This window comes from Tauraco erythrolophus, chromosome 12, assembly GCF_009769465.1.
Source record: "Tauraco erythrolophus isolate bTauEry1 chromosome 12, bTauEry1.pri, whole genome shotgun sequence".
NCBI classification, from domain to species: Eukaryota; Metazoa; Chordata; class Aves; order Musophagiformes; family Musophagidae; genus Tauraco; species Tauraco erythrolophus.
The window spans coordinates 2,297,733-2,323,531 of NC_141476.1; the positions used below are offsets into that span (position 1 = coordinate 2,297,733).

The 25,799-nt window shown below is 42.0% G+C and overlaps 2 protein-coding genes across 2 annotated transcripts in view; one reads left to right on the forward strand and one right to left on the reverse strand.

The window, feature by feature from the left end:
• The window catches only part of LOC147527958 (uncharacterized), a 119,462-nt gene that overhangs the window by 89,553 nt on the left and 4,110 nt on the right, over positions 1 to 25,799 (forward strand). The window lies entirely within an intron of this gene.
• Positions 13,968 to 16,165, reverse strand: LRRN1 (leucine rich repeat neuronal 1). Its single transcript, XM_009990445.2, has one exon. The coding sequence runs from the start codon at positions 16,163 to 16,165 to the stop codon at positions 14,015 to 14,017; it is 2,151 nt and encodes a 716-aa protein (XP_009988747.1). The 3' UTR covers positions 13,968 to 14,014.

The window sequence follows — 25,799 nt, forward strand, 5'->3', positions numbered from 1 at the left end:
AACGGATAGCTTTGGGTGGCTGTTCGGGGGTCAGGGAACTACACGAGCAATTGGGAGTGACTGGTGTCAGTGAGTCGGGCTCCCCGTGCTTCTCTGATGTCATTATTATTTTTTCCTCCTCCTCCGTATTCGTATTTTTCAATGCACAGAAAGGATATGTTGTAATTATTTTGTTAATAACTTTTTTTGGTAACTTTGGCATATAACCTTGTTTTGTCCAGTGTTGTTCCTGCCTTGTTTGGCTGTGCTGTTATTTCCCTCTTCAGCTGGACCTAAAAGGGGAACGAGCCCTTCAGGGCACGGACTCTGTCCGTCTGCGCCAGCCTCGGCGCGTGGCAGATCCGGGGCTGTGTCTCTTCGCCGAGGTTGTGGTCAGTGTGTAGAATAGAAGGGAAGGATGAACACACCTACCAGTGGGAAGGAATGACTGCTGATTAATTTCTATATATCAGCTGGTGGCTAATGCTGTCATGCTCATTTCTGCAAGTGCTGTTTAATAAGCAAACATGCCAACTTCCTCTGTTTTCCCATTCTATTCCGTCATAGCGTAAGTGGCACATACAGGAGAGGAAGAAAAATATGCAAAGTCAAACCAGTATTATTGTACTGAGAGCACTTTTCCTCCAACCTCACATGACAGGAATACGTATATGTGATTTATTGCTATTTTGCATGGAAGAACACCATCTTCCTGCGTGGAATTGCAATTAAAGCAGAAAGCATCTCATCAGTCATCCAGCCATGTTTCCATGACATGTACAACTTGCAAGTCAAACACTGAAATCTTTATTTAAGCAAAATTGTCCTTTGTCACAGCGCAAATTGTGTATGAGTAAGGAGTTAATTGCACAGTTGCTAATTCTAATGAGGTGCCATCATATTAGGGTAGAAGCTGTCACAGTCGGACTGGCATCAGCACCATCTCGTGTTTTGGTGAGTGTTTGTTTAATTCATCGCAAACACGTTGGTATTCTGCACGTACAGGTGTGCAGCCCACTCCACCGTTGAGTTTGTCACAGTGAATTTATATTAATAAAAGTCTGAGCAGTGGAAAAACTAAGGAAAATTCAAATTACAAATAAGAGTTATTACTCATGGACATAAAAAAAACCCCATATGACTGGACCTGCTTTGCCAAGGACACCAGCATTCATCTGTCACGTGTACTTTCTGGTTCAGATTTTATGTCTTTCTAAGTTTCTTCAAGTTTCTTAGTTTCAGTTACTTGATCCTACTCCAGAATGGGGTGCCTGAAATTTTTGCCTGCTGCTGTGCAGGAAGACAGACAAGAAGATCCTAGCCCTTCTGGCTCTAACTTCCATCAATATATATTAATCTGTTCTTCAGTTTTACTGTTAATGCCCAGAAAAAACAACACCTATTCCTCCCGTATGTTGTTACTCTTAGTACTGAACTATAGTTAATATAACCCCACTCGGACATCTTGGCCTGAAACATTCCCCTTAGCCTTTCTGCCTAATTGTATTCTCTACTACTTCACTTGTTTTGATTCTTTTCTTTACAAGGAAGATGTTCAAATTGGCTTATGTATTTTTTGCTTGGGGGATCGAAACTGCAGAGGATTCCAGGTACATGTGCAGGGATAGATATGGGTTGCTGAAATTTAACATCCTCCTGAGAGCTCATGCTGGCTTTTTTTTATTTGCTGTCACCTGCAGTTCTTTTTCCAGGACTGCTTTTGTCTGCGAAGTTCCTGGTATCAAATACACAGCGTTTTGTAGCAGTCTTTCCCAAATGCTCTAGCATTATCAGGATATATCAGGGTGTCTGGGAATTATACCATATAGAGCATTGTATTTTGTTTTATAATAAGTAATAACTACTATACGAGTGGGATGTGAAATGCTTTTAGATGTCATAATTCTGTTGGCTGCGAATGCACGGGGACAGCTGTTAGTCCACTGGTTTATTCTTGAGGCTACTCTTGTGAGACACCCCATAATCCTTATGTGTGATAAATTCCAGGACCACAGGATGAGTCAACACAGTTTTGATAACTCCTGAGCTTTTTGTTATTTCATAGCCTTTACTATGACATGCCAAGCCACGGGTGCAAGTGCTCTTTGTTACGTACCTTAGTCACAGAAATGTATATTCCTCCCCTTGTGCTCTGTATAGACCAGTGCCTATAGCAAGTGTCAAGACTCGAGCCAGTATCTGTATGTAATTTTCTTTTTGATCCCGTCGCTAATAAATGTGGCATGTACTGAATCGTCAAAGAATTACACAGTTCAGAGGTGCAGTTTCTGCTCATTCAGAATTTAGCTACAGGAAACACTGTTGTCTCATCAGTAGTCACATTAGTCTTGAATGGTAAATGGTTCAGACAGAAACACCCTCCTGTTTATATATTCATTGGTAGATAAACAAGGAGATTGTTTTCCTTGTGTATTGACCAGTTTGGGTAGCATTACCAAACCCCGGGCCAGTATTAATTGGTTTTGCTGTAGAGCATGTCATGTTGTATAAACCTTGCCATGAAGAGACAATGTTTTCTCTGAAAACTCTGTCTGCAGAGATGCGGCAAATCCTCAGCAGAAAAAAACCTGAAATCAGCTTTGCCTTTTTGTTTGTGTGCCAGCTGCTTATCTGGAGAGATTAAAGAAAAGAAAGAGGTGAGCACTGGGGAAGCAAAAGCGCTGAAGAAAACAATCTGTCCAATTTAACAAAAAGATCAAGATGTGATTCGATTGCAGTGTATGACTGTCTGCACAGGAGAGAGTAGTGGATACTAAAGGGCTCTTCAATCTAGAGAAGAAAAGTATAAATCAGTATAGAGTGGCTGCATAAAGCCACTAGGATTGAACCAAGACACAAGTTTTAATGGTGGAATGGTTAATAACTGAAACAAATTACCAAGGACAGTGGGAAATTCTCCATTTCTTGGTATCTTCTGGTCAGACCTGGGTACTTTCAATGACATGGTTCAGACAAAAACGAGATAGAGCTATTGGCAAGAGGAGATGAGTAGAAGGTTAAGAAGGTTAAGGATGTCTGGTTAGAAGGCCTTCTCCCAGATGACACATTCTTCATTCAGCAGATGTTGCCCCAACAGCCAGATGTGTCTTGCCTGGCATCCTCACAGCCGGGGCCAGCCAAAGGCACCTGCAGAGAGGGAGGGAAGAAGACCCTGAAGTGCTTGTGCTTGTCACACTCCTTGGTGTTTCATACTTGAGGAATAAGATGGAAAAAGGGCACACCAGAGCCTGCTTTGGGATGCAATCGCTTTACATCCGCAGGGACAGGGATAAATCCCGTTGTCCAGGATGCTTATTAAACAAAAGCGCTGCTGTTTCTCCATGTCACTGTGTTATTGACTCTTTCTTATATTTAATCAATCTGGAAGTTGTCACTAATTTTCCATAAGAAGATGCAACTTTGCTCCCTGATAGGAGCTTGACTCCTCTCTTTTCACTCACACTGAGCCTGTTCATGTGGTGTGCTTGGAAGACTCTGTTGCTACTAAACAGAGAGGTAGTTACGAGCCAGCCATGGCTCTTCACCGGGAGGATTTTAGATCATTAATAATGTAAGCTCATGCCCCCCATCTATCAATCAGTTAGCTTTTCAAATAAAATGATAAGAAATCTGTTCAGCTCAATGTAGTTGGAGTAAATCAGGGACGTGTACACACTTGCTGAAGATTGAGAGGCTGGAGGTTTTCCAGACTTGATCTTCTGGATAAATTGTTGAGGATTTATTTGGCCTTTTATTTCTTGACAGCTATTGCTTTCATTCATGGCAGAGGTTAGAACAATCGCACAGAACTATTTGAAAAATATTAAGATTAATGATTTTATGTGTAAACTATTTTCCCCCACTCAGAACGTTAAGGGATAAGAAAATGAAGCAGCTCAGCTCTTTGAGGAAATGAGACCTCAGAGGTCTTGCCTGTCTCTCTTCAAAAGAAGAATGGAGATGATTTCCAGAAGAGCTGAGGGTCTGAATCAACTTGCACTGTGAGAGTTGCAAATGGTCGTGTTGTAAGAGCTTCAGCAGGACAAGAAGCTCACGTGCTTTCCTCTGGGGTCACGGAATAGTACGTGCAGCAGAAGAAAGCAAAGAAACACCTCGGCTTAAAGGTGTTGGAGAATCTCAGGGCTCTTCGGATAAGACGACTCAAAATATTATTTAACCTTTTAATACCACTTATTCAGTGGCTTCTGCCACCCAATGCTGATGGTTTCTATGCAGACTTCAATATATAGATGAGAAAACTTGGTATTAAATCTTAGAGTAGTCTCATTTTGCGTATGATTTGAATTATTAAACAGCTGTTTGATGATTTGCTGTAGGCAAAATAGTCGGAGTATGCATTTTATCTGTGATGATCATTTGACCTGTGCTGTTAGGCCTGTGTTTGCTTGCTGGATGAACGTGAGTGTAGAATCAAGTGAAAGATTTGCGAAGCTTCTCTGTTTCAGCGTGTCGGAGAAAAAGGCTCTTGGCTTTATTGACAAAAGGCCATGTTCTTTATGCCTGAGTAACTAGAGTGTTTGTCTTGGTGGGATCTTTAATAGAGACAGGGTACCAGTCCTTTTTAGCACGGCAGAGCAGGGAAGGACAGAGCTGTGCCCTTAGCCTGACGCTCGCTAATGCCGAGTTTACTTTGAAGTGGAATTATGTGCTTTTACAGGGAATCAGAGCCAACGTGCCGTAGCTGTCCAGCAGTCAAAATATATTTTGATCAAACACAGAGGATGGGGCAATGAACAGAATTAGGGAATGATATCAAAAAATTATTCACACCCCCTTTGTCTGAGGCTTATATTCAGAACGCTTTTATAGAATGTCTTTGCTCAGAGTATGAATTTTTATTGTAATTACATTAACAAAATATTGGCATGAACGAGTTATGCATAATGTTTTCATTTAGCTCTTGTTTCTACCTGATAGCCAAAGATCAGCTTAGATCTTGACAGAACAAAAAAATAGGCAGTGGTTCATCCCAGGAAAAATAAAATAGTTTGGTTAAAATTTTGAAATGAGGAGAAAGAAAGAGGAGAGGGCAACAGGAAAGGACTAGAAAGAAATAATGTGCACTTGCACATGGTTTGTAATGTCTTTTTTTGTGCGTTTTCTGCTGCTTTTTTCCTAGTCTCTGTCTGTCAAGGCAGTCTCCTATATAAATTCTCAAAGACAGCTCAAGAAGGCTGTGGAAATGAACTATTACCTATAGAAGTAGTACGGTTCTTATTGACTTTGAGAAGATAAGGATCTGAGACCTTGTGCAAGTTCAATTCCTACAATTATGTGAAGGAGAATGAATCACTGGGGAAAGCAAACTAACTGAAAACTCTTTCGAGATGAGATTTTCAAATTGTTCCGGAGGAAATTAGGTGTCCAAACTCCATTAAAATATAACTGAAGCTGGAGCATAACTCTCCCAGTCTCTCCTGATAAACTTAGTTCAGAAGAAGTTCATGTGCTTGATAACCTTGAACGTTCATAGTTCCACTCTCAGCTTCCGCCTTGACATGAAAGAGCTCGGAAGCCACGGAAACCACTTCTCTAACATTAGTCCCATGTGATGTGTGAAAGCAAAACTTCACACTAGGGGAGGACAGGGAGCGGTACAATAACTGCTAACGACATCATTTTCCACAAACCCAATTTTAATCTGCTGTTTAGGGACTTGCAAACGGCCTTAAATAGCTCTTGCCATTGAAGAAGCTCATTGGAAGCGCTGCTCAGCAATGCATTTAAACATCTGCACCTTCCTTTAATTGTTTGCCAAGATATGTTTAGGTCAATCCTGAAAAGTTGCTGTGTCTAACGTTTCTGCTCCCTGCTTCAGGAGTAGAGGAGGAGTAGGGGGAGGAACAGCTGTGTGCTCTCCCAGGCTTCGCTCTCAGACTAAGCCTTGTTCAGTAACTGTACAGATGATGAGGCTGTGCAGATGCTCACACTGTGATTTCCCTTCTTTCTCGTGTATTTTGATTAGCAGAATATTAGGTAAAGGTTTCATCTGCAGTTATATAGATTGTGACACCGGCTCCTGGAACGTAGTACTGGGGTTCAACTCTGGTTCCTACAAAAACGGGCAGAAGTTTGTTAAACTGATCGTATGAGTCAAACCAGCTAAATGGTATTGTCAGTAATAAATTTATTTATTCATGAAAAATATGAATTATATCCTTCTCATTGATTATAGAATCGTAGAATCATAGAATGGTTTAGGTTGGAAGGGACCTCAAAGATCATCCAGTTCCAACCCCCCTGCCATGGGCAGGGACACCCTCCGCTACACCAGGTTGCCCAAAGCCTCATCCAACCTGGTCTTGAACACTTCCAGGGATGGGGCAGCCACAACTTCTCTGGGCAACCTGTTCCAGTGTCTCACCACCCTCTGAGTGAAAAATTTCTTCATTTTGTTACGTAGAGGTATCGTGGCAGCTGTCTTTAAACATAAAACACTGTGGAAGACTCAGGGTCCAGAGAAACGAAATCAGGCACCCGAACCTCTTGGCCTTTATCTGCTTATATAGTTCTCCTTTTGCTGCAGTAACTTTTTGGAGCTGGATTCAGCTGCGTGTTTGCAGTGTTTTAATAGTGCACACTGAAGAGCACCAGCCCCCCGAGAGATGGTTTGCTGCACACGAGGCACCGAGAGCTCTGCGGAGCAGCGAGGAGAGGACAAAACATGGAGCAGTTGACTCCTGGAGTGAACTGGAGCTTCCCAGCCTGTCCTCCGGAAAATGTCAGCTAAGGACTGTGCCAGTGCATGGATGCAGCAGGTACCTCCAGGTTTATTGAAGGCCAAGGGGATGCCACACCAAGGACATACGTGACCAGAGCCCCCACCACCACTCGACATCGTGTCGTATGTGGAGGGAGATGCTGATGCTGTGCAGCCTTTGCTGTTGGCAGCGTGGCTGCATCCAGCCGTACTCACAGGGGGCTGTCTGGCTGCATTAGCGTGCTCCTGATCAAATTCAGAGGAAATTGGGTAGTTCTTCTGTTTTGGTGATAGGACAACAAAGGCCAATGCTGAGGATGATGTTTGTGGTGCTCTGTTAGGAGCAAGGTCTCTTTCCTCCCGCGGGAACAGAGTTGAGGCGCTGCTTTGCATGACTGCTGAATTTTAAGCCACTGTCATTTTTAGCAGTTACCAGAGTATTTGGCATCCGGGTACAGCATGGATCCCTAAGAGCCACCCCAAGAAAAACTGCTGTACCTTTTGACAGAAATAGGTCACGACGTGTTTATTTTTTAGCAAAACGGTAATACATCGTATCATAGAATCACAGAATGGTTTGGGTTGGAAGGGACCTCAAAGAGCATCTAATTCCAACCCCCCTGCCACAGGCAGGGACACCCTCCACTACACCAGGTTGCTCAAAGCCTCATCCAACCTGGCCTTGAACACTTCCAGGGATGGGGCAGCCACAGCTTCTCTGGGCAACCTGGTCCAGTGCCTCACCACCCTCAGAGGGAAGAATTTCTTCCTTACATCCAATCTAAATCTCCCCTCTTTCAGTTTAAAGCCATTGCCCCTTGTCCTGTAACTACACGCCCTTGTAAAATGTCCCTCTCCAAATCTGTTACTGGTTACAGACTGTGATTCCAGAGGTGCCTGGCATGGCAGCCTCAATATGCAGCCAAGTGAATGACGTGTCACCATTTAAACCTCAAACGTGTGAATTGGAGTTGTTTCTTCCCAGTCTCACTGAAAGCATTCATTCCAGGCTGCAGCAGCTGGCTGCACATCTGTATTCTCTGGGCGAGCCTTGATTTGCAGGGAAAGACAAACATGGAATTGAGTATAGTATGTAGAATCCTTTTTTTTTATTATCACAGAGAACTCTTTGACTGGAATATGAAGGATAAAAGGGTAATTTCATACCTGGAACCAAAAAAAATTGGTTATGAACACTTTCTTTTGTTCATGTTTTAGAGCAAGTTTGGCAATGACCTGCATTATGAGGTTGCACATAGTCGTGAAACACACTGCAGAGCCTTTGGGGTTGCTCACATTAACCAATCCTGTTCCAAACTGACAGTCGTCAATATTCTGGTGATGTTTCTTCTTGGTTCATCACCCTGATCTTTTCTGATACATTAATTTTTGCTTGGAATCAAGTCCAGCAGAATAGGCTGCAGTAAGAAAAGCTACTGTTGAAAAAAATCTGCCAAGAACTTTTACTTTGTGAGCAGCAACCTGGATCTGCAGTTTTTAAAGATTTAGACCTTACTCAGATCACTGCAAACCAGTAACTCCACTGAGGATGCTAGGATGTAAATCCCGTCCCCCCACCCCCGTAGCAGATCAAAATTATGGTTTCAAGGATTTTGGGGGAAAAAAAAAAAGGTATAAAATTCCACAGAAAATATTTCTCAGCTGCTCAGAATTTAAGGAAAGTTAATACTTTCAGATGCCCTTGAGGAAAATCTCAGGTAAATGATTTTGCACCTGACGTACCACTGAAGTTAATGAGATGTGAGCTCTTAAGTCATTTACTTGCTTTTGGAAATTTTACTTGATGATCAATTTCAGCTTTTCCAAAGTCTTTATTTCCAGGTATTTCCAAAACTGTTGTTACGACTCTTTTATTAGGATTCAGCATTCCTTTGGTCTACTTGACAGAAATATACAATAGTACAAACGTTACGGTAAATCTCCTTTACCTCACTAGAAAGAAAAACTAGTCTTTTGTTGCTTTCGTCCCGGTAGAAAACGTAATGGAGGGTCATAATGTGCTCACAAATAAGGGCGGACAGAGAAATGGAGTAAGGAGACGTGGGAAGACACTGAGGGTTTTTGCTAAGTGGAAGGGACAGTTCTGTGGGTGAGCAGGAAGCGGGGAGGCGGCGGGGCGGCACGGAATGGCATCCTTCATCTGGCTCCCAGTGACAGTCAACAGCCACTGAGGTCTCCAAGGGGAAACAGCTGCAAGGGAAACGGGTGAAGCGAGAAGGGCTGGTGCAGAAAACAGGTAGCTGCAAAGTTAAAGGCAAATTAAAGTCCTTTAGGGTGATCTTGTGGTGACCAAGGCTGCGAGGATTTGCTCGTGAACAGCAGGAGGGCGCGGGGCAGGATGAGCCCAGGGAAAGGCTGACTACAGAGCAGGTGGATAAAAGTTCTCAAATATAAAAAATTGCCATAGTTGGAAAGAGCAGAAATGGAGAAGATTGCAAGGGTGACAGTCCAGGGGAAACACAAAACATTCACTTCTGCGTGACACTGCAAAGAAAATGTTGTCTAGGGGTTTCGGTAGCGGTGGGATCTTTTTTTGCAGGGATACAGTGCCCGTACTTTAACAAGGGCTTTGTATAACAGCATTTGATATCTCCAGCTCAGGCACTCCGGGTTTTCCTGAAGAACGAAGGTCAATGGTAGCACGTTCACCTTGCCCTGCAGTCTCGGGGTTTGCGTAGCCGTGGGCGCTGGGGCTGCGGTGGTTGTGCTGTCAGCGCGGCGAGCGTGAGAAGGCAAATTCCAGTTGCAGCAGAAATTCATGGCATTGATTTTGGTGGTGGGTCGTGGAGCAGGATCACAGTGTAACAAACAGCTGCTCCTGGTGTGTTGGGTGGATTGTGAAACGGCTCCTCTGGCACCGGTCCCGTGTCTGTGTGCTTTTCCACCACGACTCACCCGTTGTGCGCATGTCCATCACGATGCTTTGCAGGATGGTGAGATGATTAGAGAGATGCCCCAAGTGAATTGTCCTGTTCCCATGTAGGGTGCATCAGCTGTGGTGGAGATGTTGCAGAAGTAGCCCCCAAGCTGCTTTACCCCACTTAATGTGGGGAATTTCATTGCAGTGGTTTGTCCTCAGTCTTGTTTTCAAGGTTGCCAGCACAAAGCAAAAGGAGTTGGCTTAATCTGAACTCAGAAAGATGCTCCTTGTATCACTTACATACCAGCTCGTCGGTGGCAATAGGGCAAGTTCTCACTGGATCTCAGATTTGCTGACCTGTTTCCAGTTTTAACTCATTTATGAAACCAATGGTCCAAACTGGTGGCCTTTTCTCTTCACAACCTTCTTTTACTAACTGAGTACACACCCATGAGGCAGGGCTGGAGGGCAGATGGCAGCACTATGGAAGTATCCATGTAGTTGTGCACTTTAGTCCAAGACCACATCCAGTGGGTGAAAATACCCTCCCTCAATCCAAGAGGATATTATGATTTAGGTGAGGAAATGAAAAGTGGATTTAGCTGGAGTACTGCATACCACACTTGAGTGAGCTATTTACTCTTCAGGGGACCGAAATATTTTATTATTGGGCAACCAAGTGGAAGTAACACTCCAGAAGTTTAGTTGGGTATGAAATATCTACTCTTACACAGCATTTCTAAACTGTTAGCCAAATGAAAGATAACAATGTTTTTCCCCATTCTGTTTTTCAAGTGGCCAGTTTCAATCTCTGATTCTGAGCAAACTGGGGCTGTTTTTTTTTTTGTCTTCAGTGAATAGTAGATGGAAATACATTTTGAAGGCAATTAGGCAGAGTATTTTTATTTTTGCTCACAATAAACTGCAAGCACAAAGTTGCTAGCACAAGGTTGAAGGTTATTCACTAAGATTATATGCCACATGTGATTAATCTCTTCCCCACTTTTTTGCCTTTTATTAGCAAAATTTTAAATTTCCAGGGGATTCATACAGAATTTTGAGGGATCAGATTACAGGGCTGAAAATACTTCTCTCCAGTGGCTGTGTGTGCAGAATATACTGCATTAACCAGCTGCTTCTGGCTGCTCAGCTGCTCTCAGGTAACCTGCATCTCTCCCCTGGAGTCATAGAATGGTTTGGGTTGGAAGGGACCTCAAAGATCATCTAGTTCCAACCCCCCTGCCATGGGCAGGGAAACCCTCAGCTACCCTGAAATACTGCACATCAGCACATCCTGGAGAAGCGTTATGCCCGTCCTAAAGCTATTTTCTCCTGCTGTTCTTCAACAGCATTGCTCTAAAAAGATAACAAATGACCTACAACCGCCAAATAAGTCTGCAGGGAACAAGAGGCCTGTTATTTCCCCAGTGGAAAGGAACATGTTAAACACTGCTTTACTTCCTGTGCCCCAGCCACTGTTGGTGATTGCTGGTCAAACTGTTGAGTGCTGTTCCGCCCTGCTCTGTGGCCGCGTGTCCCTGCCACCTTCCTTTCTACCAGTCATTGTGTCTCTGGAACTGCCCAGACTGCAGAAGGTAGCCAAGTGAAAACAAATCCGGCCCCACACACAGAGCAAAATTCTGGTCTGGATCCACCAGCAGGCACTGGTCGATACGAGCGTGTTCAGTAGGCAAGTAGATCTCAAAGGTGTGTGTAATTGAGGATGGGAGGTGAGGACAGGGAGGAAGAAGAGCAGGATCACTGTTTTGGAGAGCAGCCCCATGCTTAGGTTAGCTTACGGTGACTGATGAACCAACACCTTGGACCCAAAGTGATGTGTTCTTCCACGAGTTTGATAGGAGGCTCAGGTAGAGCAGCGTGGGCTTTGCGTGATCTTCATTACTGAGTATTTATGGTAGAGCTGTACAAGTGCTGCAGGAGGCTGAGGAGATGATGGAGAAGGGGGCTTCCTCCGCACCGTCTCACACCTGTTCAATTATTTATTTTCTAAAGACAATTTTATGATGTCATGCAAGTTGGAAGCCATAATTTTGCTGTCAACCTTGTCCTCACTGTGTCCTTTTCTCTGGAAAAAGGAGAGTGAATCTTCACTGCAAAGAGATCTCCGTTTTAATTCATCATGTCTGCTATAATAATAGAGGCAGTTTTAAGGTTAGAATAGCATATAGACAAGATAGTAATTATTGCTCTGAAGCTCTTCTGGAGAAGAAGGCAAGAGGAAATTTTCCATTAACATTAAAAACAAATACAGGAGAAGGTGACGAATGAATGCTTCCACCATGCTACTTCTCCATGATCAAAAGCCGTTTGCCTAATCCCAACATCTAATTGTCACATGATTAAAAATGCATGAGATCTCATGAACATATAAAAGATTGTGTATAGCAGCATAAGTACTTGATTTAAATGCATAATTAATAGCTTCACTCAGCTTTGTGTTGAAAAGCAAGATCAACAAGGCATGTATCCGAGAGACGTACTCAAGTTTTTGCACCAAAGCAGCTTATTAGTGAAACTACGCTGACAACTTTTTCACTTTTAGACAGTTGGCTGAAGGGGAAAAAGTAGTTTGAAGCTATCTGTAGATTTGGGGGGTGCCTTTGATATATCTGAGAAGCCAGTGAGTTAAAAAACTTCAAACAACCCCAAAACCCAGGCACATCCATTATCTTAACAATTAACTTTTACTTACCAAGAACGCATTTGGTATGTAAAAACATTTAAAAAGCTGCACACTGACAGTGGTCATAAAGTGTAGAAAATTCTGTGCTTGCTGATTAGGTATCTAGTGGAGGTGGAACCACGGACTTCACCAGAAACCCACCCTGCTTGTGCCTCGTGTGCAGTCCCTGCGGAGAACTTCCGTGGATTCGGAAAAGACAACGTACAAAGCTTCTGTAGGTTCAACTGTAAATTAGACATTTATATCGTACCCAGTGCACACATGGAAACACCATTGCTCTCGGAGATTTTGCACTTTTACCATATTAATTCAGTAAAATACTTAAGAGTACTGGTTAATTTTAAGCCAGTAAAAAATGCAGTTCAGTATTGGACCCAAACATGTTATTTCTTGTTAGTTTTAGCTATCTCAATTTCTGCTTTTGAAGGAACATGAATCCAATTCACTTTTTTTTTTTAAAAAAAAAAAAAGTATATGCCTGGATTCAACTGGTTTTGTTCAGTTTGGTAGCACTGAGTTGTTTTTCTTGTCCTAACTGATTGTAATGACAGCTAAATGTCAGCTTCATTTATATCTTAGCTCAGAATATAAACAAAAAAAGTATACGAAAAGGAAAACATTTTGTTACACTCTGTGGATTATTTTTGCTGCGTACCTTATGCCAAACAGTTTTGATTCTGCATGTGACTTACAGCCCAAAAGCCACACCGATACATTTTTCTGATTAAATGATTTTCAGTATTTTGCATCTAGCGCAGAGAAAACACTGCTATTAAAATAAATGCATACAAAAAAAAAATAATAAATGGAACTTTGTCGTAACGTAATTCCTTCAAGAAAAAAACACAATATTTTTATATAACATTTTGGATATATTTTATGTCAAAACATGATCACCAGTCAAACTAGTGACATCTAAACCCAATACATTATTGTGACTTCTAAAATAAAAAATCGGAACCAAACTAAATTATAGCTCTGCCCTCATCAAACACCATGTGTTGGTGATTTAAACACAACAAAACTCTAGTATTCTTCAAAAGTGTCTACTAAATATAATAAAAAGAATAAGAGAACAATTAACATTTAGTCTGTTACATTAAAAAATCGGATGTACATATTTCTATTGCCTGTTAGCTTTACCTAAGCCTTTTCAACTACTACAAAAATAAAAAGAAAAAAAAAAAGAAAACTCATTGTTCCAAGTCAAAAACATTCAAATCAGTTGATACAACATTACAGTACAGTCAACTAACATCATTCGAGGTCTCCTTTTCTCAGGGCACGAGTCCTTAGCCCGGTGTTCCAAACCCAGTTCATGCAGTTTCAAACCAGTACGTTAGCTCTGCGACATCCTGTCCTCTGCTGATGGCTTCGGAAGAACGGGGCTGTGCTACTTTGGAATCACAGGGTAACCCCAGCCTCTCGTTAATTTTATTCAGCACTGTAGTTAGAACAGCGTTAAGTTTAGCACAATAACTAAAAAAAAAAAAAAAAAAAAAGGAAAAAAAAAAAAAGAAATCAGAATTGGAAGCCAGGTGAAGCTGCCATTTGTGTCAAACAATTGCGATACGCTATACTAAAAAATTCTGAAATATCCACCTGTCCTCACCGCTCTGCCACAAACTAGCAAAGTCAAAAATACAAAAGTCTTCAACTTCTCGTTTTTGCAGAATAAAGCAAAAAAGTCTTTGTGCTCCTTACTACCAGAAGCAAAATATCCTCTGAGTTACCACATGTAATAGCTTCTGGATGTGTCGACTTGGGTTGGCTTGGTCTCTGCAGAACCATCCTTGTCTTTGTCACTGTCACCTTCCCAGAGATTGATAAGTGGAGGGTAGAGCTCGTTCAGTGGGATGGAAGAGGTCTTTTGCATATATTTTTTCAGAGAGTGGTGGTAGTTTTTTCTCTTAAATCTTTTTGCGATGTAAACGGACGCGGAGGCGAGGCTAATGACGGCAAACATGGAGCCCATGACTGCTGCCAGGGCAGTGCTGGTCTCTTGGTCGGAAATATCCAGCGCGAAAGCCGCCGTTTTTGTCGTAACGTTAACGCAGGACCGCTGTGTTTGCTGGTGGATGTTGGACACAGTCAGACACACCTCGTAGTCTGTAGATGGCTGTAAGTGCGTGAGGTTGTATTCGTGTACGTCGACCGGGACCCTGGCGGTGTACGTGATGTGAGGGTTGTCGATCTTCATAGTGGCCGACGACCATTTTAAATTGGAGGTCATGACGTTGGAATTGACTTTCCAAGAAACTAGGATTGAATGCGATTCGGCTTGCTTAACGTAGATTTTCAGAACCTGGGTACCATCCAAAAGCGTTCCGTTCACCCGGATAGTAGCGACTCTCGTGTCAGCCCCTTCTATGTTTTGAGCAACACAGGTGTATCTCCCAGAGTCTTCTACCTGGATGTTAGAGATTTCCAAGGTGCCTTCACTACTCAGCTTGTATTTGTCAGAGAGACTTTCCACAGTTACTTTATTGCCAAGAGGAGTCACCCAGTAAATTTCTGGCTCGGGTTCTGCCATGGCCCGACAGTCTAAAAACACTGTCATGCCGATGTCCAAGTTTAAGTGATTTGGAAAGGTCTCATGAGAGATCATTGGAAGACACTGTTCGTTCGAGTCCTGTATTAACACTTCCTTCACCTGCTGTCCTCTGTATTCTGGAGGCATAGCGCAAAACATGGACAGAGGTTCCATGAAACGGATGTTGGTTTTGTTTGAGTTGATCCAGTGAATGACACAGTCGCACCTGAGCGGGTTACTGTGGATACTGATCTCACGCAGGTTTGGAAGAGATTCCACCGTCTTTTGGTAGACTGCATTCAAGGCATTGTTGTTCAGCATCAAGCTCTCCAGGGCAGGAACGTTGCGAAATGCCAAGCGATGTATGTAGGACAGCTTTGGATTGTTGGTGGCTTCAAGCTTTGTGAGTTCAGGCAGGTTGTCCAGCGCATACCTATCAACAGAAACGAGTTCTCCCATATTATTGATCCCAAGCTCTTTCAATCTGAGCATGTTTTTAAAATCACCTTCTTGAATTTTATGAATTGGATTCTTGTTGAGATCCAGGAATTTTAAATTTGGAACTTTCTCAAGTGCAAGCTGAGGAACTTTTACCAATTTGTTGTCATAGAAGGAAAGGCTTTCCAGACTATCTAAGCCTACCAAGGCATTGCCAGGAATGTCTGTGAGATACATACCTGCCAAAACTAGGCTCCTTAAATTTGAGAGTGGTTTGAAATTCATATCTAGTATTCCAATCACTGGATTTTCTCCAATCATCAGTATCTCTAAATTAGGAGTAGAATCGAACCAACGGCTGTCAATAACCTTTAGTTTGTTGGAGTTGAGATGTAACCTTAAAAGATTCTTCAGGCCGGAGAACGCATTTGCAGAAATGCTGCTGATCTGGTTGTGGTTTATATATAGCTCCTGAAGATTGCAAAGGTCTTGCAAGCAGTAGTCAGTCATCTCCGTTATCTGGTTTTCCTCCAGGTGTAAAGTAGTAAGTTGAGTGAGATTCGAGAGCCCCACATCTTTGATACTTGTGAAGTTATTTTGTGAAAAATCCAGTTCTGTTAAATTAAACAGCTGTTGGAGTTCATCTGTGGTCTTTGCAATGTTGTTGCTTTGTAACAGAAGGACTTGAGTGTCACTGGAAAGGTTGCTGGGGATTTTTGTTAATCGAAGGTCATTGCAGTCAACTGTTGTGGCTTCCCTGTACGTTGACTGCGGTGTAAACCATGGCCTGATTTCACAGACACAAAGCTGTGGACATTCGTTACTCTGTATGGAAGACTCAGTTAATGAATTCATTAACAATTCTAGCACAAACTGGCAAACAGTTAAAACAACTCTAACTTTGGCCATGCTGGTCAGCTACTGAGTTCTGCTCTCCAGCCCCTTAAAATAACAACGGATTGAGAAGGTACTTTGATATCAGGGAGAAAACGTAAAGCTTAAGGTGAAAGGCTTGGACATCCAGAAGGTGAAAGATGATTTTCTGAGTTTAGAGAAGACAAGAAATGGTCGGAAGGTTCTCAGCTGCTCCTCTGTGTTCCAGAATCTTCTGCTAATCAGCGTCTGAAGATGTCCCTGAAAACAGATTAGGGCATATGTTATGGTCAGCTCATATACAGTTCACATATTATTTAATTTCTTCATCCTTTAAAGAAAAATATCTGAAAACAACCATTATTTTAACAGTCACCTCTTAAGAAAATCCTGATCTGGTATAGTTATTTATGCAGGGTTTGGAACTCTATTCTACTTGGGATTTAGATGAGAAAACCCTGATAGCTCCCAAGCGAGTGGCTGTAACGATGTATGCAATCACCTGAAAATAAACCTTTCTGGTACCTTCCAGTTTTCCTCTGCAATGTTTGTTTGAATGGCTGGAGACACGCTAAAGGTCAAGGATACGCCTGTGAGTGCAGCCGGGTCTCAAAGGGCTGTTCCAGCGTGATCCCAACGGGAGTCCGGGCGCCAGAGGTGGCCCCAAGGCTCGGAGTCCAGCTGTGTGGAATTAAGGCTCAGGAGGATGTTGGTTTCTAAGTTTCAAGCTAAATGCAAATGAACTTCAACAAAATTCATCCGAGTTAATCAAATCGGTTCCAGATAACAGCTTAGATTTAATCCAGCTAAGCAGCAAACAATAACAGTAAATTTGATTAAATGAATGTACTGTCCTTATTTTAGCCGTTCGTACTGCATCGTGCATCACACGTGAATCGTTTACCACAATTCCAAATTACTGTGTAAACACACCATTTGTATCATTTTAGCCTGAAGTTATTCAAGCAAGAGTGTTTCAGTTAACCTAACGGTGTCCAGCGCACCTCGGAAAATCTGTTGTGTCATGGGTCTTTAAACACGTATTCAAGGAAGATGTAAGCTCTTGGTAAAGTCTTTCTCATTCTCACTTTATTGAAAAAGTAAGCTCTGGGAACCAGTTTGTTATCTGCAAACTTCTCTGTTACTGCTGCTGTACCACGGACCCAGTTTGGCGAGTTTCTGCATGGGTAAAAACGTTAAACAGCGGTTGCCCGTCTTCCCGTTCCCAAGTACGGTGCTCCAGTGATGGTGATGCTGCCTGAATTGAGCTTCTCCAGCTAGTGCATGGTGGTGATTTCACCTGCCCAGGGTACTCCTGGCTCCTTGTGCACGTCAGTATTGCAGATAAAGGACAGCTTCACAGAGTTTCCCAGGGAAGGTCAAACAGGTTGGCGCACGTGTTCAACAAGTCCTGAATTAAATGCAAGCACACGCGAGCAAGGATGTGACAAATCTGAGTGAGGGTTTGAAGAGCAGACCTCTTGAAATTCGAGATGGCACTGTGAATCTCGTGCTCTGATTGAAGCTGAGACTTCTCAAACAAAAGTTTTGTCTTTTTATGTAACTAAAATAGTCAAGTCGTGCTGTATCTGAGACAGAATACGTAACAATGACAACATGGAACAGCAGAAGGCAGGAAATAGCATCTTTTTCAATCAGAACGTAGTGAAGCCTCCACCTAGTCAAAGCCCACATAAGATATTACTATATAAAATAATAAAACTAACTACAGCTTTTACAAATAGTTTTAAAATAGTAATCTAGATAGTGGTGATAGGGATGCCATTTACACAACACTTCAAAATCTGGTCAGCATGTTAACTAATGAAATTACAATAATTTATTTCGGATTATGATATGATGTTGTAAGTAGAACGCATCGAATAGCACTGTTATTTTGGCATGCTGTTGGTTGTTCTGTGGTTGCAGTTTGGAGGAAGGGGAACAGGAACGTTAGCCAGAAAGCACTTGACCCTGTTGAGTTAGATTGTCTCTCTGGTAGCTGAGACTTGAATGAGAGATGAGGAGATGGTGCTGGAGGGGGAGAACCTAGATGTAGAACAAACATTCCTTCTCAGATAACTTTCAACTGATGGCAGGATTGAATAAGACATTAACTGCATTAACAAAAGTAAATCCTAACAGCGCCGTCACAGTAAGGAATATATTACCCAAGTGATGAGGAGGGTGGCATAAACTGAGTTACGCTGACTTTAATGGATGCTTCTCTCTTTAACAATCCATTTGTAGCTGACCCAGACTAGACAGTTCTAGGAGTATTGATGACATCTGAAGTTTAAGTGACTTAATTCCAGATTTTTCAAATTACAGTATTTGCCAGTTAATATTGCAGGCAGCGATTTCATCCGGTACCAATTTTAGGCAGGTCCTGGCGGTGCTCGGAGCTGCCGTTCCACGCGGGGCGATGCCCCTGGTCCAGCTGTGCAGCCCTGGCTCAGCAGCCCAGCCACACCAGATGCCCCTACAAGAGGCAGTATTGCTCCAAACGTTCATGCCTTCCGAGTCTCTCCTGTAATTTCTAAGTTGATGAAGAGAAGGAAGTCCGTGCCTTACAGAGCTGCGGGCCCTAACGATGTTTTAGTACTGATTTAGCTCTCATGTAGTTACACGAATCATGTAATACTCTAAAAACGAAACTGCCCAAAAAAGACTTCAAAGCTCTTTTCAAAACTATGTCAGAGCACATCTAGATTTTGAAAAAAAAATTGAATTGGAGCCTTCCTTTGTTGAATATTTATATCCTCTTACTTGCACATTACGTTTATTGTTCATCCTTGGGAAGAAGGCATTTCTGGTTTTATCGAGTAGAGTTCTGGGTTTATGATCACTGTAGACATACGATTTGACAAGTTACTGGTGACACATTCTCTTCTCTCACTACTTTCTACTGCAAATGGATTTAATTTTCTTTAACTGGAAAATGTGCTTTAGAAATGACCCGCACATTACCGTCTCCAGTCTCCCCAGCCCAGCGCAGCCTGGATGAAGCTATAAATGAAAATCTGGTGTAATCAAAAAGTAAATTCTGATCGGCTCCACGTGCCCCAGTCCGTTTTAGCGCTGTGCTTATGTGAATGGCAGCCCAGAGGCCGCAGCATGAAGGAGAAGCCAAGTCATGGACTTTTGCCTTAGCTGCTGCTTACGCTGTAAAACCCCATCCGTCGCTCCGATAAAAACTATGGAGGCAGCTGTTGCCAGCGAAAAAGTGCACTGCAGTTTTTTTGTGTAACTGAAAGGAATGGCTGCTTTTGTCCTGCCGTTTGTAGCTATTTTTGATATGCTTGACCACCCTGTTTGTAAGCAGCAGCTGCCAGCCCGCTGAGCAGTCACCGACAGCCGTCCCTTGACCCCGGACATCTCAGCTTTCCAGTCTTCGCAGCGTTGGCAGGACTGGTCCCAGACACCTCTGTGACGTTGAGCATCCAAAGGAATAAAATAACACCATGTTTTCCGCTGGAAGACTATGTTTCTCAACTGTTAGGCTCTTCTCAGGTTCTGAAGTCCTATCCAGAATTATAATCACATCTTTCCAAAAAAAATTACACAATATATGTATACAGGAAATCTTTCTTGTTTTGATGAATAAGCTGGAGGACAACAAAGTTTTGGAAACAAAATCTGTGACAGTATGCAGTTCCAAATAGGCACCAATGGATAACCACCAAGCCCATGTGGATAAACCAGGGATGGCTCCTGGGAAGGTTCCCAACTCTCCCTGGAACCAGTGAGACTGAATTGAGAAGAATTTGAGTGTTGGTGTATGCCCCTTTCCTGCTTGACATCTCAGCATTTTGCCCAGCAAAAGCCTTTTGTATTAAATTGTTCTTTTTTTCATATAAAGTAAATACAGCGTGTCCCTCGCAGCCAAGTGCTGTCCAAGCCAAAGACAAGTCAGGGGATCAGTTCAGAAGATTTTGGCTTTTGAAGGCCAGGGAACATTTCTTAAAGAAACTTTAGTTCCATAGGAGTAGCTCGGGGCTTTTTGGATTAAGGGAGAATATCAGTCCTCATCTCCTTTAGGATAGAGTCATATCACAAGATCTTTTTCTTTTTCTGAAAATGGTATTTAATATGGGTCATGTGATTGATGGCACTTCTTTTAATTCTGTGTTAAAAATGCCTTTTAAAAATACTAGGTGTGGAAACTTCCCCTAAACAGTAAGGGAGTATTATACCTCTCTTTTGGGAGTTACTGAGCTTGTAAAAGATAGCTTTTAGCATTCTCCACCTTCCCCCTCATTTATTAAATTCATGTTTTCTAGTGTACCAAACCACTACAGCAGTCATAACAGCTGTTAACTTGATACCAACAGAAATAATGGTTAATTTTATGAGCACTGTGGAGGGAATTGTTTTACTAGGGGCTAAATAAATGCATTTTCCGGAGCACCTCTCAGTACCCAGTGCATTAAGAAACTACATTTCTGTCAGCAAACCCACAGCAGCTGTCTGGGCTAGCAGCTGCTTCTTGTGGGCAGCAAATGAGAGCATCATTCCTGCATCTCCCATCCTGGAAATGCAGTGGGGAGGTTTGTGTAAGGCTTCCCCTTCCAGTTAGGTTGTGAAAACTGGTCAATATTGAGAATCTGTTTGGCCTGAGAAATCATAATGGTGGGTATGTGGTTGTGGAGCAGATCCTTCATTTCAGCCTTCCTTTGGGTGGAAGGAGGTGTGTGTGAGCAGGCAGCTGTGGCCTTGCTGGTGGCTGGTAAGAGTTTGTCGAGTCGTGCAGGTGATCTGAAGAAAAAGTACGTTTAAATCCACAGTGCAGTAAGAGGAGGATGTGGAGGGACAATCGTGAAATAAGCTGTTCATTAAAAGTGTTCACAGCTATATTGCCAAATAGAAAAAAAATAAGATATTAAACGTTTCTTCTTGGTAATAGGAAGACAAAGTGTTGGCACTTCCTTGACAACTGTATTAATGGTCACTATTAAAAATTGCTGAAAAAAGAATATAGTTTGCACATGGATATCCAGATGTCTGTTTTGAAACAGTCATACCACCACAGAAAATCTTCTCTCTCCACAGTTAAGTGGTTCATTCTTGCAAAATTTCTTTTCTATCGCAAGCAGAACCTGCACAGATTTTGGGTAGCAGCCATATATACTAAATGTGCCGAGGTAAAAGTCTGAGGGATCGGATACATGGAGAAAATTACCTCCGGCTAAGACAAGCAATTTATTTTGCACTTGCTGTGAGCCAGAAGCACATACTGATCCACAGCACCAACCCATCTCCACAGAAACATTTTGCTATATTGAGCCTGGGTAACGCAGCTAGTCTTTCAGAAAATTGTCTGTTGTGTTAATGTTCTGCTAATGACTCGTGCCGCTCTCTTGTTTCCTCATCATCATCGTTGTGAAACTACCGCCGTATAAACACCCTCTGTCCTCAGTCAGTTCGGGGAAAAACTTGTCCTGGGCTGCTGCATCCTGATTCAGGTGGGTCACTGGGAAAACACACACTAGGCAGCCCAGCCACCCATGCCCAGGGATCTGGAGCAACCTGCAACGACCGTGTGTTGGTGCCAAGGCATAAGGGCTGGTGAGGCTTCAGCTAGAACGTGGCCATCAAGGAAACCGAATTCAGACTGGGATCAGTACAAAGTGTTAATCCATAGTCAGGGAAAGGAAGAGCCTGTCCGACAGGGGACACTGAGAGAGGTTGGCTTGGTTGGTCTGGCAAAGATCTAGCCTGAAGAACTACTTAACGCTAGAAGCAACTCTGGAGACGAACCAGCCCATAATGAGCTCAGGTTGAGTTCATTACAGTGAGGTTAAGACAGTTTGACGAGTTTAAGGTGAAGGGTGTTGTGTGTGTGTGTTGGAAGCCTGGCTTGGAGCTTCAGGAGAGCCTTCTCAGTGCTAGAGCCACCCATTTTCCGTAGGGAACAACTGAGCTATTGGTGCCACGCTGCCGGCGAAAAATAACCTTTAATAGGGCTTTAGGGGAGAGAGAGGTGTTGAAGTACTGCCACCCGAATATGTACAGGCAACCACTAAACCAGTCAGCATAACTCAAAACCTGCTCTAAAATGTTGTGTCAAAGCCCTAAAATCAGGGCTTTCCCCAGTCAAGAGCATCAGTGACCTTGTACATCCTAGAGAAGGAGGCCAGACTTGGACTTGGAGTTTAATAATCAGGATACTTACAGCTCACCTATGTAATGGGCTGCTTTCCCAGGAATCAAATTTACAAGTGCAATCCTGCCTATTTAGAAAAATACTGAGGAATCATGCCCGATAGTAAGCCTTTTATATTGAGGTTTTTAAAGTCTCCTTTGTCATCAGGAAATAAGCTATTTACAAGCCTGAATTGTGTAAAATACAGAAGAGTCAAGCTGGAAATGATGTGAGTCAGTTGAAAGAGCAGAGCAAAATCTGCAAATGGGAGCTTGGTATTAAAAGCAAAGACAAAAACAAGGGCCTATAGGACATGTAATAATGGTATAAAGCTTCAAAAGACATCCTCAGGGATTTATAGTATTTAAGGTTTGGGGTTTTTCTTCCCCTGCAAATAATGTCTACTTTTTCTTCTTGTCTATACACACATTCCATCAAAATAAAGGCAGTGTTTAATTTTAGGGAAAGCTCTGGTGAGAAGGTGGTTTGCTGCATTTCAAGACAACCTTAGCATGCTTTATCTGTGTTCTTTTGAAAAATACTAGTCTTATCTCCGCAGAAGAAACGCAAAGAACATCCTATTCATAACGCCTGCACTGCAGAAACAGCGTATTAAATCTTTAAAATTTGTAATTTATTGGGGTTTATTCTTAAGACTTGCATCTGATACAATGTTTTTCATTAAAATGTTGAAGTAAATTTGCAGGAGAGAGAAAAATTCTTTTCATTCATACACTGATCTGGAGTAGAAGGGGCGAGATACCACGCAGAGTACAGCTACAGTATATTGATGGGCCGTCAAATCAACCATGGAATTGCAACCCAGCTTCTGTCATCTGTTGGAAAATCTCTTGCAAATTACCATTAACAAGTGATATTAGAAACATCAGGAATAATAAGTGCCTTCCAAACAGTGGGTTGTCAAATTATATAGTCTATTTGTTTTTTCTTTAGGAAAGAAAAAACTCATAAAACCATTTAAAAGCCTTGAAAAACCTGAAAGGCGAGATATGTTTGTACAGCAGGAATATTCTTACATTAGAAACCCAACTTATCTACTTTCTTACTGTGTTTATTTTCATAAAAGAGATTAATCTGGAGACAATAGGGGCTGTTCTTTTGTTGCCCATGACTCTAGTTTTCATGTCCTGCTACACAAGGTCTGCCCCGTTCAAGATGAAAGCAGCAGTAAAGCTTTTCTTTCATTTGATGGAAAAAATGATTTGCTTAGATCAGCTTTCCTGACAGCCAACCAAGTAACTCCCACTGTCAGGTTAAAAACCAGTTTCATGAGACCTTCCTTGCTCTGCCCTTCTGCACTGAAAGGCAGGATGACCTATAGCTGATGGAGGAGAAAGCTGGGGGAGTTTTCCTTCCTTTCCACCCGTACACACTATAACTCATCCAGAGCCTTCTGTGTATCTTAACTGCAAAGGGCAATTTAAACCCCATTGGGTTTAGCTTGTACAGCATCTAAAACTTAGAAAGCACAACTAATTTTGGAAGACCTGTTCCAACGATTTTTTTGCATTTAGTGTATTTGCTGGGTGAAGGATGAAAGAGGCCCAAGACTAGAGAAATGCTGCTTTGTCTTCTGATCATGTTTAAAGAACAGAAATGGAATTCTGTCTTGGCATACTTGGGATCTCAGAACCATATGGGAGGATCTGAACATCTTGTTACCCGTGGGGGCACCCACCTCACGAGGATTTCATACTAGCGTAACTCAGATAACCTCTGCTTCCTACTATCTATCAAAATGAGTACAGGTCAAATACAAATTTAAAAAAAAAAAAAAAGATAAATAGCTCTAAAAGAGGAACAAGGGCATTAAGAGATTGGGTTGGATTTTGGAGTAGAATTTCCTTTTTGGTTTTTGACTAGTCTGACAGCCGAGGCAGCTTGGCTAGTGGAAGTGAAGTGTTACTAATAATGAAATAAGGAGCACACGAGACATATTTTTAACCATGAGAAATATGGATGCCAGAACTCCACAGGATTTTCACGAAGCAACAGAAAATCCTCTTCCTCTCTTTTTTGCTGACTGGCTTTCTGGCAGTGTGATTATTTTGCTTCCTACACAGTTCCAGATCAAACTCCAGTTTTATGAGTCATTCAGGATCCCCCACAGTTGGGAAAGACCCCGGTGTGTAAGTACTTGTTACTACCATAAAGGATGCCAAAAATTCCTGTGCTGGAAATGGCAGCCAATAAATAAAAACTGAAATGAGTCAGTATCTCAGTATGTACTTATAAAATCAACATAATAATGCGGGCTGTAGGAAATGCTAAGACTTGTTATTAAAAAATTAGATGTACACTTGTGTGCATATGTGTATGCACTAAGCCAGCCACCTATAGCTGCAGTGGTTTATCTTCATGCAAGAAAAGGGAGTTCTTTTTCTGGTCCTTGTTACACTCTTCTATGATAATTCTAGCTGTATAATGTATTTAGTTTTCAATTATTAGTGATTAAGTATTAAACTGTACTTTACTGTTAGGCTTCACCTGTATCTACTCCATTTCTACATGTAGTGTGCTTACACAGACATCAGCCCTTGGAACAAAATAGACTTCTGTTGATTTTTTTTTTTTTTTCCTAGAAGTTACATACTTGCGAGATCAAATTCTCTATTTCTGAGCTATATTTACATATAAACGTTAATAAAACCATATATTGGATTGACTAGTATGGAGCCACCTTACTGTTCACTCAAGACTGTGAACATACCAATAACAAAATAAATGGATTTATCATGGGAGGTGCTGGGAGATCTAATAAAAAGGCTGTTAGCACCAGGACAAAGATTTGGAACTCAACCAAGTCGAGATGGGATGCAAGTAATTCCATTAAGCAGCCACAGATTTGGTTTTGGTGCTACTCTGAACTAAGGCTTTACTCTGGTCTAAGAAAAAAGTTATTTTTCTCTCCAGCTAGAGAGCTGTATTACATGACCCTCCGTACCCCTTTTCACAGTCTTTCCACACTTTTGAACATGCTCCCATGTGAAGTTTTTTCATTTTTCTGAAGACCTGCTGCTTCCATTCACAACTGATAACCCAACGTACCGTTACACTGTACTGAGAAAATACATGTTTTATGGAGCAAACGTTTTTCATCATTGCATCATTCCAAAATTGTTTCAAAAGTATTGCTTGGAACGTGGAACGGGTCATCTACCACGTTCTCAGGAAAGGAAGGCGTATTCAGCCGAGAATGGAGAAAACGTTAAGAGCATATATTTAGCTATTTCTCTTTATTTCAAGTATCACCTAAATTTGGAGATTAACTTTGTTTCATGCAGAAAACAGATGACAATCTCGCTTTGAGAAGTTCATGAGATGAAGATAAATCTATATATACAGAAAATAATTTACAAATTATTTAGTAAATACAAAAATTTACAGTATTTATATGTTTAAGAATAGACCTATAAATTGTTCCTTTAGCTTTAGTCCTCACTCTTGTCATGGCAAAGTCAGCAGTTTTTCCACAGATGGGTTTATTTCGTAAGTGCTTGCAAA